Here is a 19,515-nt window from a genome sequence, read left to right on the forward strand (position 1 = left end):
GCTGTTCTAGAGTACTGAATCAGGTCAAGATAGCCGAAGTCTAGAAATGTGGAAATTCACTTTTATTTATAATTTGAGGATTTTTTTTTAACTGAGGTCAACACAATATATGCTTTTTCTTTCTGTGCCTGAGACATATCAACAAAAAAAAGCAGGCATTCAGGGGCACCTGGGTGGCTCAGTCGGTTAAGCGTCTGCCTTCAGCTCTTGGTCCTGGGATCAAGCCCCATATGAGGTTCCCTGCTCAGCGGGGAGCCTGTTTCTTCCTCTCCCTCTGAAGTGAAGTTATGGGGAGGTGGGTGTTGAGGAAATTATAAAAAGGGATACTTTTGGTTCTGATTGCGCAAAGGATTTACTCAGTTTTCAATTCAATCTATGGAAGAGATCAAATCTGGCAGTTGATTTCAAATATTGCATTTCTTAGACTCGTTTTCTTCTAAAAATTGCTTTAAGAGACTGGGATGTAAAAACATTGAGAAGATAAATTAGCATGAATGTGCATTATTTTATATTATAGCAAACAGCCGCATTATTTATCATTTAGCTCAAAAACAAACCTGAAAAGTAAATGGGCACCTTTTCATCTTTTCTCACTGAGGATACATCCTCTTACAGATTAGTTCCAGAGTTTGGAAATCATTATTGTTACTTTACTCAGTCATTTCTTCTCATATTTCTCTCCCCTTGCTGATCTTGTTGAGTGGTAAAAGTGCTTATAATGTATAAAAGTTATATACAGACAAATGATGACTCTCTAGAAAATATTTATTGACACATGTAAATTTTCTTTACATTTTCTGAGAAATAAACGTAACACACAAAATACAGTAAAATGCACTCTCCCCATTTCAAATAAATATATTTTACTCTTGTAAAAAATTTAATAATCTGTGTAATTCACCACAGTATCTTAATCAGTGAAATAAAGCAAAGAGTATCTCTAGTTAAATTGTCATTTATTTTAATGATTCTCACGACATTTTGCTGGAGAAAAGGAACACTATTCTCTGTAGAATTATATTCATACTTGCGGACTACTGCCTCTTGTTTGGAGAAGACAAGGTAAGCTCATTTTAAAGTGTTAGTGTCAAAAAGAGCCTTAGTTTGGGAGAAAGGTAGCATCCAAGATTTTGCTGAATGAACTACATTATGTGTAAGCTTTCTTGTTAATACTTCTTAGAGATGAGGCTACATTCTGAATTATAATGATTCCCATGCATCACACAGGCAATTTTCAAAATTAGTGGTTAAGTATTTAAATTAACAGTTATGTACGTAATATAAGCCCAAGGTGGAATTTTAAAGCTCTATTAACAGGAAAGGTTAAAAATAATGGTGCTATACAGGACAAATTTATCCTTTTCACTCACGATTGTTATTCTTAACATTATAAGAACTGAAATCTACTGAATTATACAGACTTAACACAGACTCTTATATACACATAGATCCCTGATCAGTTTAAGACAATGTGTTAATTTGCTCTTGTAAGTAATAAGAATATTTTAGTAACCAGAAAAAAAAAATCACATTTAGGTAGTCACCAATCTTCAGAGTTTTCTTATGTATAATCTACCCACTCTCAAAAGAATATGTCACCAAGCAACACAGTTCATTAATACTGCCTAATTTCCTATGTTAGAAGTTCATTGGTGTTTGATACACTAGCAAGCTTATGGAAGTAAATCAAACTTTACTGTAGCTCCAAATCCACCATAGCATAACTTGTTTACATGGCTTCAGAAATGATGGTCAAACTATGCCATCTTATATAGGCTATAAAGTGGATATTAGATCTGTCCTCAGCATTATAAAGGGCATCAACCATTGTCCAGGTGGTGACTTATAAAATGGAAATTTTCCCTCTTTATTTTAAAGGGTAGAAAATTATATGCTTAGTCATTCCTTTATGGCAACATTTTTATTTCTACACATTTCTGAAACATATAAGTATGTACTCAAAAATTCACAAGTCCAGTAAAATAAATTTGTGGTTTCCTTCTTTAACGTTCTATAATTCCTCCATCTCAAAGTGTGTAGTAAAGCTGTTTGCCATAGATGTGTGTTCAAAGATCCTCGACAGACTTGGTTTCAACAGTTCTACTGAGTGACATGACAGGTGCTGAGTCGTGTCATTCTTCAGGGACATCATTTGGTCTGTCCCAGGCTCCCTTCTATCATAATAGAGGGCCCAGAGCAGAGTAATGGTGAGAATCATGGCCAAGATTTGTGTCACTCCAATGGAGATTCCCAGAAACCTTAGCACCTGTAGTTGTTTGGTTCCTCTCAAAAAGGAATACATTTTCTTCCCACAACCCTGTAAAAAAAATAACACAGGATTACTCTGGGGGTGTTACAGAGGGTCAAAATAATGAAAACAAACTGTATCAGTTAATGGAACCAAACAACTTGAATCATAGAAGTTTAACACAGTGACTCTCAACAGGGAATGCCTATGAGAAACCAGAGGGCAGATGGAGGTGAGCACTTCTTGAAAAGCCTGGCCAGGTGATTCTGATGAGCTCTCTCCTTCTTCTGTCTTCCTCACAACCAGAAATTGAGAACCACTGGCATAAAATACAAGTAGAGCAGGGGTTGGTAAACTCTTTTTTTTTGTAAAGGGTCAGATAGTCAATCTTTCAGGCTTTGCAGGCCATATGGTCTCTATGGCAACTGCTCATCTCTGCCACTGTAACCAGAAAGCCACCATAGACAGTTTGTAAATGAAAGCACATGGTTACATTCCAGTGAAACCTCATGGTAGGCCAGATTTAGGGCCATAGATTGCTGACCCCTGATCAAGACTGATCCAAATTTTCAAAAATAATGTTTCCTTATTATTATTTGTATTCACTCTTAGATGATAGCTCATTTGGTCAGAGACTTTTCCCCAAGGATCAGGAACGTTTGCCCAGTCTACTGCTAAAACATGCTGGTGGGTAGAAGTCCCATCTCTCCCCCTTCTCCGACCCCACATGCATACACTTCTGCCCACTGCTCGTAGAAGAAATACACATGGGGGGTCTTCTGCCACGACATCAAGTTCTAGTTCCACCAGGTAAGGGTTTGAAAGAATCGTTAGCTCCCCTACACACTAGAGACACCTGACTTCAAAAGATAAGCAAGGTTTTTGTTTGCTTGTGTTTAGTTTTAAGTATAAAAGGCTAAGGAGTGCCTGTGATAGGAGAGAATCCTGAAAGAAGAGAAGAGGGGGGAAAAAAAAAGAAAGAAAAACTATAACCAAGGATCACAGGAGGGGTGGGGCAAAGGGAAGGAGGGAGAATGTGACTAACAACTGCCATAAGTCACTTCTCCAGTGAACAAAGCCTAGAGAACGTGCCATGTCTCCATTGAGTCCACAACAAAGACATGATAATTCACTCTTCTAAAGGGAAGCTGATTCTAAATGAAGGTGAAAATCTAGGAAAGAGTTTTATAATAATAAATTTCAAGAACTTTGAAGATTCTGAGATTTTACTCTATTTGAAAGCAAGCTAATTAGGCTGTCACAGTTTCATGGACTTCTGGCAGAAGACAGAGACCAAAGATTTTATTACTCATAGCAACAGCAATAGCCAGAGTATGTGCCAGTTCCTCAAGATCTGGCAACACAGAGACAGCCAGATGATGCCTGCATACACAATGGGCTGCATTATGGAAGAGAAACCTCAAGTTTAGGGAACCTTAATCTTTCATAATGGGCAGTAAACATACTTGTCCTTTGCTTTGAAGAAAGACATTATTATACCGGACAGTAAATAAACCCACCCTTTTCTCTGGAGAGAGACACTATCTCTACCTTCAAGGCTGTTTTCTGTGCAAAAACCCTTGAAAAGAGGGGTGCCTGAGTGGCTCAGTCAGTTAAGTGTCTGACTCTTGATTTTGGCTCAGGTCATGATCTCAGGGTCCTGAGATCGAGTTCTGTGTCGGGCTCCCAGCTCAGTGTGGAGTCTGCTTGTCCCTCTCCCTCTGCTCCTCCCCCTGCTCATTCTCTGTCTCTCTCAAATAATTAATAAATAAATAAATAAATAAATAAATAAATTTAAAAACCACCCTTGAAAAGATAGTCCAAAAGAAAGCATCCAGTGCTTCTACTCACAAGACATGCAGAAATGCAAGAGACCCATGGAAAATTACCTCCCAACAAAAAGAACTTGACTTTTCAAAACTTTTCTTCTGAGTTTGTGGTAAACAGTGACTTGGTCTCCTTACCCCACTGAGGCAGTTACTTGAATAAAAAGAAATTGATAATTACTTAGAAAATTGCCTCCTTGTGGAATCTCCAGATTCCACAAAGAACTCAACTAAATCAAGGAAAGCAAGACTACCGAATCAGTTGTTAATTTGTGCATTATTTTGGAGGAGAAGAATGAATAATACCTAATTCTTAGATTTCCAAAGACATTGATCAGTAACTTTACTCCAGTAAGTCATTATTCTCAAGAAGCAAAAAATCATGTAAAACTAGTCATGGACATATTTCAAGAGCTTTTTCTGGTCAATCACGTAATGCAAATTAACAGCAAAAGATTAGCAAAATGTCATCAATTTTACCAAAAGCAAAATTAAAATATTTAAAATTTAATACTAATTAACACTGGTTTAATAAAATCACTTCTCTGGCCACCTTACTTGTTTAATATGCACACCAATATGCATGTACATGCATGCATACACATACACGCACACGTATTCTGTGTGTCACAAAGAAAATTCACCGAAGTTCAAATCCTTTTCAAAGCGTTTCATTCAGCTAGTCTATCAGAGCCAACTCACTCTTATATTTATGTGTAATTCTCACAAGCGTCCTTGCATGACACAGGATAGAATAATAGTTAAGATCATGAACCACAGAGCCAGAATTCTGAATTTCAAATCCCTGTTCTCCTACTTATAAGCTATGTGACTTTGGGCTAAGTTACTTACTCTCTCTGCTTCAGTTTTCCCATCTCAAAAAGATAATAATAGTGCCTACCTACCTGGGATACTGGGAAAATTAAATGAATAAACACACTTAATACATAGAGTGGGGTCTAGCACATGGTAAGAGTCCAGTGGGTGTCAGCTCTGATCTGGTGTGTTGGCCCACAAAAGATTAGAAAGCTCAAATTAAAATAGATAGAAAATCCATGAAAAGCAAGTATGAATGAACAAGTACAAGGTAGATCACAGCATTGTGTCACCACTGAGTACTGATGCAACAACAGCCCTTGCTCATAAGAGCCACAGTGGCTGCTGCTGTTTTTCAGGATAGTGAAGTAATCGTCTAAAATGATTATTTGCTACTGAGATATTGATCACTACCCTTCTCATGAAGCAGAGAGGTATTTAATATAGTTTGGAAAGGGTCACCTTAAAGGTAGTCAAATTTAAAAGGTTTAGCTTCAAACATCTGGAGAATTAATTTATACGGATACATCATTTAACCTCATTGCCAGTAGCAGATCACCATATCCATCTTTAGGAAAAAGAAACTGATATAAAATGACTGTGGATAATGTTAACTCCTTCCCTATATTCTCAGTACTTAAAATAAAAATGGATGTTTAATAAGTAAATAAATGATTAGTTAGAATGGACATATCAATAATCTGGTAAGAATAATTAAAATGAACTCCAGAATTAAATGTAAACCGTTCAAGATACACATATGGTGATGTTTCAATCCTGGGAAATGCTTTAAGTCGATTATCATTTGAGTTTTACCTTTTCAGTAGTCACTGCTACTTAAATTTTACCTATATAGCTCTTCTTTTGTGAGAATGAGGCAGCATTATCATGATATATAGTTCTTCTTATTGGCATAAGATCTCCTACCCCTTTTGACTAATTCATTCGAACTTAAAAAAAAACACAGGAAAGGTAATGTTTCTTTTTCAAATCTGTGAGTAAAATCAAGCAGAGATTGATAACTGAACTACAGTCTATTGTGTTTCATATTTTGGCTTTGGGGAAAGTCTGTTCTAATTATATTTTAAACAACCACTTTATAAAAAAAGGCATAGTAAATTATATCATCCAGGATGGTTTGGGGGATGCGATATACTAGTTAACACTGAATGTTCTAGAGTGGGAGGGGACTTGAGAAATTAATGAGTTCGACTTTCTAACCTTTAAGAATATGGCTAAAAAGCACTTCCAGAACAACAGTGGCAAAACTGGCAGAGAAACGACCTCTAAATAGTCTCTCTTCCACATAAGCAATGAAAGAACTAGCAAAATCAGCTTTTTTAGAACTCTGAAAATTAACCAATCTTGTAGCAATCTGAGGAGCATTATTCAAGAAAAGTACCTAAGTCTCAGAACAGCAAGCCCTGTCACATTTTAATTAGCCCTCTCCCAGCCCCTCTCTACAGCTCTGCAGTAGCCTTGAAAATCAAGAGTCCATAATTACGGTGAAAACCAGTGGCCTGGAAGCCAGAGGCAACAGAATAGGATTGGAGCTCCTTCAAAGCCCCATTTGCAGAGAATTGTCATTATTTGTCCTATCTCCTGGTTCCCTGGAAGACCTCATTTGCAAGGCTGTTTTTCTTTGAACCTGAGTTGGAGCTCAACCAGCCCAACAGCCTTTGCCCTGAGGGTGTTTGTCAGAAGCAACCAGAGGAACACTGAGATTGCCTGAGGCAGTGCATAATAATTGCACACAATGAGCTAGTCAAAATGCTTAAAAAGAAAATCTGGGGGAATGAGAAGTCCCCAGGGGCCTTGGCAAAGTTCTGGGATACTTGTGGGGATCTGCAAAGTTCCACGCGTGAGTCGGGCAGTGCTCCTGCCCAGGGCTGTGCACATGCTAAGGAAAGAGCCAGGAAGGCACTAAGATCTTACCTCTGGCTAACTTTGAAGCTCTATGCACCCTTGACAGAGACTGGGAGGCTTACGGGTTCCAGGCATCAACTGACCCCTAAGTTAACTGAGCAGACTTCAGTGCCCACACATGACAAAGAATACAGAGTTTATAGAACTAGTTCAGGAAGGTTATTAAGGAACAAGTGAACAACAACCTCAACAAACTCTGGGCAGGCAGGAGAATCTGTTTTCCAGACTTGCCACATTTTATTATTTAGAATGTCTCGTTCTCAACAACAATAACAAGATGTGCAAAGAAACAAGAAAGGATGGCTCATATACACACAAAAAACGCCTTCAAAGAAAATGCACTTCTAATGAAAGGAATTCCCTGACTCACTAGACCATCCTGTCCACACTTGAAAACACTAATTCTTCAACTTTTCCTTATTGGAACCTGTCTTCCTAATAAGATGTGTTAGTCCTGGTTCTGCTCTCAGATGATCTCTTTTCCATAAGGTGGAGAACTGTATCTGAAGCCACCACTTTCTCTTGAATTATTCTCTTCTCCAAACTAAATATTCTAATTCCCTCAAGTTTTCTAAATATATACACTGCATCAGCCTACTGAGCTCTTTCTGGATTGTGCTGATTTGGTCAATGTTTCTCTGAAAATAACACTGATTTTTAACTTTAAAAAACTAAAAATGCTGTAAAATATTAAGACAACCAAGGCTGTTGTGAAGGTTTGGATCCCTGGCAAAAAGCTTTTCAGGTTCCCTAGAAGTGTGGACATGGGATTGCATCACATGACACATAGTCAGGACCTGACCTCCTTCCAGATCTCGGAAATAATCCCTAAAGATTATCTCTGCGTCAAGATGGGCAAGGGTTGTTTATTCAAAGCAAAGGTCTTAGGATCCTCAATTTTTATAACAATATGTCAGCCCTATCACTACCTCAGTTAGTTTACAGAGCACATAGATAACCCCTCAAACAAGACAGAATTTTAGTACTTAAGTTTGTCATTAGAATTCATTAAATACAGGGGCACCTGGTGGATCAGTCAGTTAGCGTCTGCCTTAGGCTGTGGTCATGATCCCAGGGTCCTGGGAAGGAGCCCTGCTCAGTGGGGAGCCTGCTTCTTCCTCTCCCTCTGCCCCTCCCCGTGCTTGTGCTCTCTCTCTCATACTCTCTCTCTCTCTCTCAAATAAATAAAATCTTAAAAAAAAGAATTCATTAATACAAATCTCTCTATACTGCACACAATTTAGTATTTTTTGACGATGATCCAGAAGGAATTGTAGCAACTTGCAGAATATCAGGCATCACACTGAATATCAGTGAATCATCTACACAATTACTTAAATTAGGGATTAACTTCCCAAAAGAACATTCCTCGTCTTGAGGATAGTATTTTCCCAGATTCCTGTATAAGCACTGTATAGAAGCACTGTTCTCCTCAGCCACTCTAAACTCTTCATAGAAACAGCTCCAGGGCTGATGGTCCATTCCACATCATCCTCAGATATTCAATCTGAACACAAGTTGTGACCTTATTTTCAGCCAGTCAGATAATCATGCATAAGGTTTACACTTTCCAGTGAAACTTGGACACTGTTGTTGAAAACAAGACACCAAGTCTAGAGAAAAAAACATACAGATGTGTCTCGATATACTCCATTGTACTATTCATAGAGACTTAGTTGCATAAACAAACATTTCTGTTGAGTGAGTCAAAGAGGAAACAGAAATGTTAGAGTTCAAAACTGCATTCCATTTCACAAAGGGGGTTTTATTCAGAATTGGAAAGAACTTAATTACACCTACTTGCTTTTCTCAAAATAAAATACTCTAAGTTGATTTACTTGAATATTTTTCTTCCTAAATAAAGCTATGTTAGTCCTACATTAATAACTTCAGAAAATTCAAAATTATGAATAAGCGTAATGGCTAACCTACTTTACTTGCTGAAATATTAAAATTCTGGTCAACTATTAACTGTAAATAATAACAGTACCTTTTTATCAGAGAAAAAAAATCACTAATCCCTATATTTCCTAGAATCTATTGGAAGGCATGTCAGGATGCCTCATTTCACTTGAGGAAATGATATACTTGAAATTATGCTCTGATCTAGCTCCAAAATGATTTTCTAAAATTGGAAGAACCCCTCGGCTTTTCAGTACTCAATATTCACAGGCCACATAAAAAAATTAGGCAGACTTCTAATCAGCTTATAAAGATAAAGTATAAATAGGTGTACATGCCAGTATCGATATTTTTCTAATGGATATTTGGTAATACACATGACTGTCAAGTTTGAAATGACTGTGTTAATTATCAGGTACAAATATATAATCTTCAGCCTCATTTCTTCTAAAATTAAAAAAACTGAATGCAGTTCATGAGTCCATGAGCTTTACACAGGTTGAACCAAATGTTCTCCACTGATAATCATAAATGCTTCAGGGAAGAAATGTTTCTTTTAAAAAACAAAATTAAATAGCAAGTAATAAAATTCACCATGGGACGTTCTGTTCTCTTAAGAATAAGGGTTAACCAAACCCATGCCTAGGAAATGCAGTAGAAAAAGTCTTCCTATTTCTTCCTATTCCTATAAAAAAGATTTTATTTTTACTTTTTTTTTTTTAATTTTGAGAGAGAGAGACAGCAGAGCAAGAGAGCAAGAGCAGTGGGGAGGGGCAAAGGGAGAGGGAGAAGCAGGTTCCCTGTTGAGCAGGGCTGGATCCCAGGACCCTGGGATCATGACCTGAGCCTAAAGCAGACGCTTAACCCTCTGAGCCACCCAGGTGCCCCAAGTCTTCCTATTTCTTAATGACAGTCCCTCATATCTTGTTTAATTCTCACTTTATCCCCATTGGATAGACAGAATCACCAAATTTAAAAGACTGCATGTACGGAACATTTTTCATTTTTACAAAAAGATGTGGTTGTAAAGAGACTCTGGAGTCAGAAAACCCAGACAGCGCTGTTCTGGCCCTGAGGCCAGCTCCAGCAGTGGGCACTCCCTGACGGAGGGAGCAGAAGCACATTTACAAGCTGCTCCATCAAACAGTGTCTCTCATTGGGCCCTTTGGCCACCTAAATTTCGTCTGTAAGAAGTGGGAAGGTGTTAAAACAAGTGAAGTGGGAAACCATGTGAAGGTCCCAAAACCTTGACCTGAAAATCTGCTTTCAGCCAGCACAAATATATATAACCAGAAAATGCATACTTTTCCTGTATTGACTCGCAAAACTGGGTGCAAATTGGCTAGTTAAAAATCTAATCATAGATTGTTAACTGTTCTAATTACTTTAATAAATACATTAATATATTACAATTATTGTCATTACTGTCATTAGCTACCACCATGCATTGAAGATTAGTGTTTATTATGTGCCAAGTGGTTTGCTAAGCATTTCTCATTAAGAAGCTCCATTTAGACTTGTACTACTAGAATGAGGTAGGTACTATTATTATCTCATTATACAAATACAGACTTTGAGGTTCACAAGTGAAAAAGAAGCTACAAACACTCAGCTTGTTCCTCACCATGTATTCCACATCTCAAAACTTTAGTGCCTAAAAATATGGGCTTTGAAATCAAATAGATCTGAGCTCAGTCCCTGACCAGCTATTACATGGGGTTAGGTCACTTAGCCTCTTTTCTTATCTGACTTTTCTCATCTGTAAAATGGAGAGAATAATACTGTGCCTTAATACAAATATTTTAGGGCTCAAATAAGGTCATGCATATTTATAGAGCTATATCAATGTGTATCTTACTTGAAAAATCCAAGGTGTCCTTTCCAATCCCTAATTTACTTTACCTCTCAGCTATTACTGGTAGTGTTTACTGTAAACAGGCACTGTTCTAAGGGCTTTATAGATGTTAATTCACTCTCCAAACAAGCCTGACCCGGGTACTTTTAACCACATTTTGCCACTCAGAAAAATGAAACACAGAGACACGAAAACCTTGCCCAAGGTCACACAGCTAGTAAGGGGCAGAGCAAAGATTAAACCTCCAGAGTCTGGCTTTGGAGCCCAGTCTTAACCTCTGAACCACACTTCTTCACTATTCCCTAAAGACCTCTCCTTCCTTAACTTCCAGGACACTGCTTTCCATTTCTCCTCTGTCTCCAACAGGTGGGTCTCCTCCTCTTTCCCTCCGCGGTGCCATGCCCCAACTTTGTCCTCTCCTGCAGATGTGACACCAGCTCTTCGTCGGACCTTCGATCCCCCCATGCATTCACTGCCTCGTCTACACTGACGATACCTTAATGGAAACTGCCAGTGCCCCCACCTGCTCCAGTCTGTTCTCCACTTCTTCACAGTAATCAGTGCTGTCTGTGGGAACACAGCCTCCCAGAGACCCCACTTCCCAGCCTCCCTTGCAGCTAAGCAGGGCCACAGGAGCCCTCGTCAATGGAATGGGAGCAGAGATGATGAGTGCAGCGCTGAACGCGTTGGAGCGTCTTCCCACGCCCTCCTTCTTCCCACTGCCTGGAACTGGAGAAAAACAGGAGTAATTCTGGAAGACAAGTATTAAAAAAAGATGAACGTGTCTCACCATCCTGGGTCCCTAGAGGAACCTATGCAGCCGAGCTGCCCGGCAGCCTGGCCCACCGGACCAGTTTACGAGAGAAAAATAGACTCCCACCGTATTCAAGTCATTGCATTTGGAATGAGCTCTTTCCCTGTGTAGTCCGCACAAAATCCACATCTCTGCCTGAATTAGGTCTACCAAGTGTCATCTCATGTGTGACAGGTTCCTACCTCTGCTCCCCGCCTAGAGACCCGTTCCTCACCTCCACTCGGCTTCACAATGCTGACACAATGATTCTGACGCACAAATCTAAAATTGTTACTTCGTGAAGTACTTCTTTCGGGTCAGAATATTATAATGGCTTTCTTCGGCGTAAAAACTCTAAAGGCAATATTTGCAAGCCTTCATTAACAGAGCACAAGAAGAGAAGCGGAGCAGTGAAGAGGTAACAGGAAACCTGCAACGGAACTATGTCGGGAAGAGAGGGAAAGGAAAGAATACATGCATGTGTCCACCTGAGGCAAAACTGGCAGAACGGTTCGAAGCCCGATTAGATGAAGCAAAGCCTGAAGATAAAAGGGATTTTCCCCCTACCAAGCACAGACTGGTCCTGCAGGGCTCTGGATGATAAAACAGACATCACCCCAAGTCAGAGTCAACCCAAACCCCACTGACAGTTGCTGAGGAGATAATGGAGTCAGCCGAGAGGCAGGAGGGAGTTTCTTGACTTCATATAAAAGAACCCCAAGAATGGAACTTCTTGGGGGATATTCCATCTAAATAACCACTGAGCCTGAAAGCTGCCTACCGTTCACTCTCTGGGCAGGAGGTTCTGTGTGTGTTTATCTGAGAAGGGAGTTTCATTATTAATAAATCGGAATCCCGCGACTACTCAGTGCTAAGCCTTCCTTTCATAATAATGCCTCAAATTTGTGAACGTGGCCTGCCTTTCTGTGTGGCAACTACTCACAGACTTTACCATAAAATGCATGCAGTAGCAGGACAGCCAGGGCTCTTCCTAATGCAGTGCCTGCCCTGTCCAGCCCTGCCAGGAGGCCCCCCTCCCGCCCCATGCTCCAGCTGAGCTGGAACTTTGCATCGCGGCCTCTTTGCTTGCCCCAGGCCCTTTTCGGCCCCATGCCCCCCAAATGTTTTCTGCATGTGGCTAGCACCTGCTTATCTCAATGAATGATGAGCCCCTCGTGTTGCACATCTCAAACATAAACACAATGGTAATTAAAGATTGCCTACCCTGTGTCTGGCTCCTTCTTGTGCCCCCATTTGGGTTCATCTAATTCCTATCTCATTCTAGCCACTGATGTGCAGATCATTACTATGCAGACTTGACTAACTTTATGTTACTGAACCTGGCCAGCACCTGGTCGGGGACCTAAACTGTTACTACTAGTGTCCTGCCTTGCATTTCTCTTTCAACACTCACCCCTCATTTTGTTTAGCTTTTTTTGTGAGTGTGGTGATTTACTTGGTCATAAGGAGAATCCTAGTAGTAATTTAAGAGCAGGGTTACCTGGGAGAAAAATAATCAATCTCATAACTATGTAGAACGTGCCAGAAAGCCATACATACCCCTATCCCCCACCAACTCCTTTTGTATCTACAACACTCTGTCATGTCTCTACCGCAGAGAATTGCTAAGGAAGTATTTCTGTTTAGGATGTTGTGTGTGAAAATTATAAAATTAAAGTTGTTTCTATTAGTCGAAATAGATATATAGTATTGACTCACCTTTCTAACTGTTAACAGGAGAAGAGTGTTATCAAAAAGTGTTGAGGGCTGAGATGCTGCCCAGAAAAAAAAAATATGGTATAGATTATAAAGCAAATACCATTTGCCAACAACAACAGGGTACAAAGGAGATAAGGAAGAACAGGACTTCTAATCTGTGAGGGAGGACAGCATGAATCATGACTCTCAGCTCACATAGCAGATAACACACAACAGAGAGAACAAAAACTTAAAATGAACCATCCTAGGGGCACCTGGATGGTGCCGACAGTTAAGCATCTGACTCTTGGTTTCAGTTCGGATTGTGACCTCAGGGTCCTAAGATCGAGTCCTGCGTGAGGCTCTGCACTCAGCACGGAGTCGGCCTGAGATTCTCTCTTCCTCTCCCTCTGCCCCTCCTGCTTGTGCTCTTGCGTGTGCCCACAAAAAAATGAACCATCCCACATGGTTCACTGTGAGCTGCCCCCACCTTTAACTGGGATGATGTGGGGGAGCATCCCTATATGTCCATGTACCTTCTGTGAGCACTACAGATCTATACATACTTGTCACCATCTGGGTTCTTCATCCTGTAAACCAAGGCTCAGAGAGATCACATCCCTTCACTTCCATGCTCCCTGCCTTTCCCTATCACCCTGTTTGTAGATGTTTTCTCTTACTCAGAGAAGAAATAAGCAACCACCTAAAGAGGCAGAAATGGTTTGGGGCAAAATTACTTGTCACAAAGGAAATCATAAAGAGTATTTGCTACTCAAACCCAATACCACATGGAACATAGAAAGACTAAGGGTCTAAAAGGAAAGTGTTCTGGAGGCACTCAGCTGTGTGGAAACCATCTCTCTGTCCAGCCCTCATATAAACTGCTGTGAATACTATTTTTCTGAAGAAGCAGTCAATATCTTTTCATAGCGGTCTTTTCTTCTAACTACAAAACAAAGAAATGTGTCTATGGGGATACATTTTACTTCACTCTCTGTTCCTCTTTGTTTTACATTTTGAGTTGGTCCATGTGAAGTAGGGCCTGTTGTGAACATGTTTACTTCCATGTAGTTTTCTTAGGTGGCATACAGAGGAGGAAAATGGCATTTCAGTCCCTTTGAGGAGATGTTTATGCTTCATTTCACATCTGGGGTAGCAGACACTGCAACTATCTCTACAACTGCAGTTCTTCACACTTTTAGGTACGAAATCCCAAGAAAAGTTGATGAAAGCTGTGGATCCTAGTCACAGAAAAAAAGGCACATAAAATATTGAAAACAATTTTAGCAGTATCACCTTTCCCTTGAAGCCTGTCCAGCAAGAGCTTAGGTCCACGGGCAAGAGATTGGGAGTCCCTCTCTGCAAAACCTTTTTCTCTGCTAGCCTTCTTTATTTTTCTGTCTCTCTGGTTTTTGTTTTGTTTTTTCCTCCAGATCAGGTCTAGACAGAGAACTTTAGTAACGATGTGGTAGAAAACTCAGCCAGTGAGAGAAGGAAGAGATACATCCCAGTCCTGTGTTCTACCAACTTCAACTTGGAGTCTGATGTTTTGCTGAGGCCAGGTCTCACACCTAGTATCTAGAGAGTGTGGTTGCACAAACAATCCTAAAGAACAAGGTAGTCAGCAGTCAGTAATCACTGGCCTAGGCTAGCCCTGGGTGGGCTTTTGCATTTGTAGTTTCTTAGGGTAGAAAAAAAAAAATTCTCCAGTGGATCTTTGCATGGCTGCATCCTTCTCATCTATTGCTCTCAGTTCAAATGTCACTTCCTAAAAGAGAGGGTTCCTAACCATCCTAAGTAGCTCTCTCACCAATAAAACCATTCTCCAGCACACGACCCTACTTAGAGTCTTCAAAATGCTTTTACCACTGCCTGAAATTATTTTTTATTGCTGTGTTTATCTCGCTAAATGTCTATTGTCCTAACAAGAATCTAAGTTATACAGGAGGGATTTTTGTCTGCAACATTCTCTGCTACATCCTCAGCATTTACAATAGCACCTGGAGCCCAGGAGGCACTCAAAAAACATTCTGACTTAATGAATGTGATGGAACCAAATTGATGATCAGAAATATTTTCATCTGCGATTTTTACATCTACACTTTTATACAAGTGTGTAGCTCATTACAGGTATTGGAGGACCTGCGTAACAAATCCAATAATACCTCTGATGGGAACGTTTCTAAAATGTGCGATTGTCGCTATATTTCTGCTCTGTCATTTTTCATAGGTTCCAAATGTGTCATAAAATATTATTGGGTCAGGGACCATGCAGACCACCAGATGGTTGCGAGAGATTTATTTCCTTGATTTCAGACTACTGAAGAAAGATTGCAGGAAGAAAGCCAGTTCTTATCTCTGAGCTTACAGAATACGAAAGATAAAAGGGACCTTGAAGTTCATCGAGTCCAGATCCACTCTTAATTCAAAAACCCATCCTGGGGCGCCTGGGTGGCTCAGTTGGTTAGGCGACTGCCTTCGGCTCAGGTCATGATCCTGGAGTCCCTGGATAGAGTCCCACATCGGGTTCCCCGCTCGGCAGGGAGTCTGCTTCTCCCTCTGACCCTCCCCCCTCTCATGTGCTCTCTCTCTCATTCTCTCTCTCTCAAATAAATAAATAAAATCTTTAAAAAAAAAAAAAAACCCATCCTACCCCCCAATGACATGGTTATCTGACCTTGACTTTAATATTTTTAGTGATGAGACACTCATTTTACAAGAGAACCTGTGTCACAATTGGACGGATTTTGGTGAGCAAGGTCTTCCTTCTATTGATTCAAAATTTCCTTCCTGTAACGTCTGGCCCTTGGAGCAACAATGAGTAAGTCTAGTTCCTGTTCTGAATGATGAACTTTGAAATATTTGAAGACATCTAAAATATCTCCCCTTAGTATTTGCTACTTCAGAATAAGCAACGTAAATACCTCCAGCTGTCCCTCACTTGTTCCTCCCTGATAGACCCCTCATCTTCCAGGTGGATGGTCTCTGGGCACTCTTCAATTAGGAAACATATGTCCTCCAGGGCAAAGTGGAATTAAGTCTTATTTTTAATGATGGATTTAATTGTACTTGAGCCATAAAGCTACTAAGTGATCCACTTTTGTAAGTCAACTATGCATATAATTATGCACTATATCATTACCAATACCAGCATCTGTTATTAATTATAAAATGTAAAAGCAGATTTACTCTGATGTAATGAACCTCCATCTCTGTGGGAAGTCTGTCTAAAGAACATCTCGTAACTGACAATGCCAGCCTGCTATTGAAAGTCTTTTGATGAAAATATGAAAAAGCCTTTCAGATAATCTGGTTCTTCAACTTGCACACACACAATCATGTGGCTTCTTTCAATCTCAAAATTCATGGAATAAGCAATTATAGACAGCCTGAAAGTAAAGCATTCCATGATAAATACTACTAGTGGAAATAACCTAAGACAAACTGGTAAAAATGAATTGCATTTTTACAGCAAGAAAATTTTATCAAATGTTTAATTGAATGCCTTTCAACTAAACAAAGTACAGTTGAAGTGACTGTCCATATTCAGACTTTATGGGAAGATCTGGTAAACTGATTCGTGTTCTGACATTCTTATGATCAATGTTGGCTATAATCATATTAGCAGTATTAATCACTAAAGAAGGTAGAGATTATTATATATGGTGGTGTAGCCCAGTGATTTCCCATATTGACTTGCCACCCCTAAACACTAACAAAAGTTCACACTAGGAAAGTTGGATAGGTCTCAATCCACCTCTATACTTACACCTCTCTACTGTAATCACCTGTGTCTTTAAAACCTAGTAGTGAGTTATAATGTATTTGGATATCCACAATTATGTTTGCATTTAATAATATCTTGGAAATATTAAGCACTGTTTTCTGTTTTATGGAATGAACAGGGCTTTAACTGTTGAACTTGTTAGTTGACCGTCCTTATTTCAGACTTTCACCCAGAAAAAAAGATGTAGCATAATCACGGAAAACTCAGAGACATCGACCCAATAATTCTTTGATATCTTTTCAAATAAACAACCCGAGTAATTCAGTTGTTTCAACGATTTTTGTTATGAGCTGTGTTCCCTCCAAATGCGTATGTTGAGGTCCTAATCCCCAGAACCTCAGAATGGGATCTTATTTGGAAATAGACTCATTGCAGATATAATTAGTTAAGATGAAATCGTACTGAAGAAGGGTGGGTCCCTAAAGCAATATGACTGGTGTCCTTATGAACAAGGTGAAATCTGGAGATATATACAAACAGGGAAGAATTCCATGTGAAGGTGAAGGCAGAGATCAGGGTGAAGCTTCTACAACCAAGGAACAGCAAAGATTGCCATCAAACCACCAGAGCTGAGAGACAGGCACAGAACAGATTCTTCCTCACCCCCCTCAGAAGGAACCAAGCTTGCTAACACCTTAATTTCAAGCCTTCTAGCCTTCGGAACCATGAAGCAATAAATATCTGCTGTTTAAGTGACTCACTTTGTGGTACTTTGTTACAGCCACCCTAGGAAAATAACACAATTCTGAATCTCTTAAAAAATACTTGGCACACTTCTCTGTGGCATGTCTTCAGAGCCCAAAGCACTTTATTTTGGATATGCTTAATGTGGCGTAGTCTTGTCCTCTGAGATGAATTTTTTAACAGCCAAAAGCTACACATATCTAAGATATAAAGATGATGGATCATTTGTGTACATAATCCACCATCTTTTTCAAATAATTTACACCATAAATTAATGAAACTGATTTTTGTGCATCTCTACAACTGACTTTGGCAGCCTAAAAGATGTTTTGAACAATAATAGTATTTCTAGGGAAAAATGTATAACCCCCTAAGGTAACCATCTTGAAATATATATAAAAAGGCATGTTTTATAAATCATGACATTCTGTTTTAAAGTTTCACTCTTTATAGCTATATTATATACGTGTGTGTGTGTGTGTGTGTGTACGTGCATGTATGGATGATATATTATGAATAGTGTGAGTTGTAAACTTTATGATAAGCCAGAGGTTTTCAATAGTGCTTTCTGATACCCAGATGTTCGACTGGAGATGTTCCTGGGAAATGATCCCAGCCCCTTGGCCTGAGCACCTTCCCTTCCATTTGATTTACATTTTGATCTTCCATTCTAGATCAAGACTGCAATAAAATTTTCTGTGATGTGGGAATGTCTTATATCTGCATTGTCTGATACAGAAGCTGCTAGTCTCAAGTGGCCTTTAAGCATTTGAAATGTAGCTATTCAACTAAGGAAATGACATTTTAATTTAATTCACTTTTAGTTTAAATAGCCACATGTAGCTATTGGCCACTGTACTGGATGGTGTAGTTCTAGATTTTAATTTGAATTAAGATTCTGCTGCTAACAAAGTTCGAAAATCACCACTAAAAATGAAGGAATAGGAGAACTTCTGCTAATAAAGGAATAACTGATGATTCAGATAAATTCTCCCAGAAAACACAGCCATGCAACTTTCCTGGGCATGTGATGATTGATTTTAAACCCAGTGAGCATCTAACTCCATTAAATCTGCCAACTAAAACTAACATCGCTGATCATTAGCCAGTAGGGGGAACTGAAGAGTAGAGGACAGCATTTTCCCTGGAGAGTGGGATTTATTTATTTATTTATTTTTCCTACATACGTTTTAGTCTGTGTGGAGGCCCTAAAATACATATCCTGTCCGGGAACTCCAAACCTTGTCTTCCCGAATATCCAGAGTTCTTTACACACCCTGCATGGACCTGTTTTCAAAGGATCCCTAGGAGGCAACAGAAATTGGTTCTACACAATACAGTTTAAAAATCCAGTTGATTCTAAACCTAGTCTTTCCCAATTTCCTTTGTTAACATGTGATAAGGTTCAGATTTTTATATTGATTTTTAGCTTTATCCTGTTTCTCCACATACCAGAGAAAAATTTTTAAGGGCCTTTATATTTAGAAGGGGAAAATTTCATTGCCATGTTGTTGATTCTTTACTTAAAAGTCGTTATAAGAAAATTCGTATGCATGATAAGTTAACCACATATGGCCTTACCTCTTGATAAAGGTCACTGAGATCTTCCTGGTGGGCCTGTTTGGAACATCCTGGGAATTCCCTAACACAACAGGAATCCGGGGGCCAGTCCATCTCTGTCATTTCCAGCCAGTCAGTGAAGTACACCACTCCACAGCACTTAAACTGCAAAAGAATGACTGGTCAGGCTCAGAAACTACACAAATATTTTCTTAACTTACAGAAGATTAAACGTTAGATTTCTTAAATTTTTGTACCCAGAGCTAAACTCACTTCTGTCATCACCTAAAGATATGTGTACATTCTATATTGACGACAGAAATGTATGAAGGACTCCGTAACGGAACAATTCTGAACAATAATGCTCATAACCCCAGAAATCAGATGAGGCATGACTGAGTCTTTCCCCAACTGTACAAT

General features: G+C 39.4%; 1 protein-coding gene across 1 annotated transcript in view; it reads right to left on the minus strand.

The window, feature by feature from the left end:
* Nucleotides 1–755: 755 nt before the first annotated feature.
* TSPAN12 (tetraspanin 12) overlaps nucleotides 756–19,515 on the minus strand; it is a 63,121-nt gene continuing 44,361 nt past the window's right edge. Inside the window, exons 7-8 of the mRNA XM_044920065.1 lie at nucleotides 19,117–19,260; nucleotides 756–2,317 (exon numbers count right to left, since the gene is read on the minus strand). Coding sequence (XP_044776000.1) covers nucleotides 2,012–2,317; nucleotides 19,117–19,260 — 450 coding nt within the window. The 3' untranslated portion in view covers nucleotides 756–2,011. The remainder of the gene's footprint in view (nucleotides 2,318–19,116; nucleotides 19,261–19,515) is intronic.

This window comes from Neomonachus schauinslandi, chromosome 12 (genome assembly GCF_002201575.2).
Source record: "Neomonachus schauinslandi chromosome 12, ASM220157v2, whole genome shotgun sequence".
In the NCBI taxonomy this organism is placed as follows: Eukaryota; Metazoa; Chordata; class Mammalia; order Carnivora; family Phocidae; genus Neomonachus; species Neomonachus schauinslandi.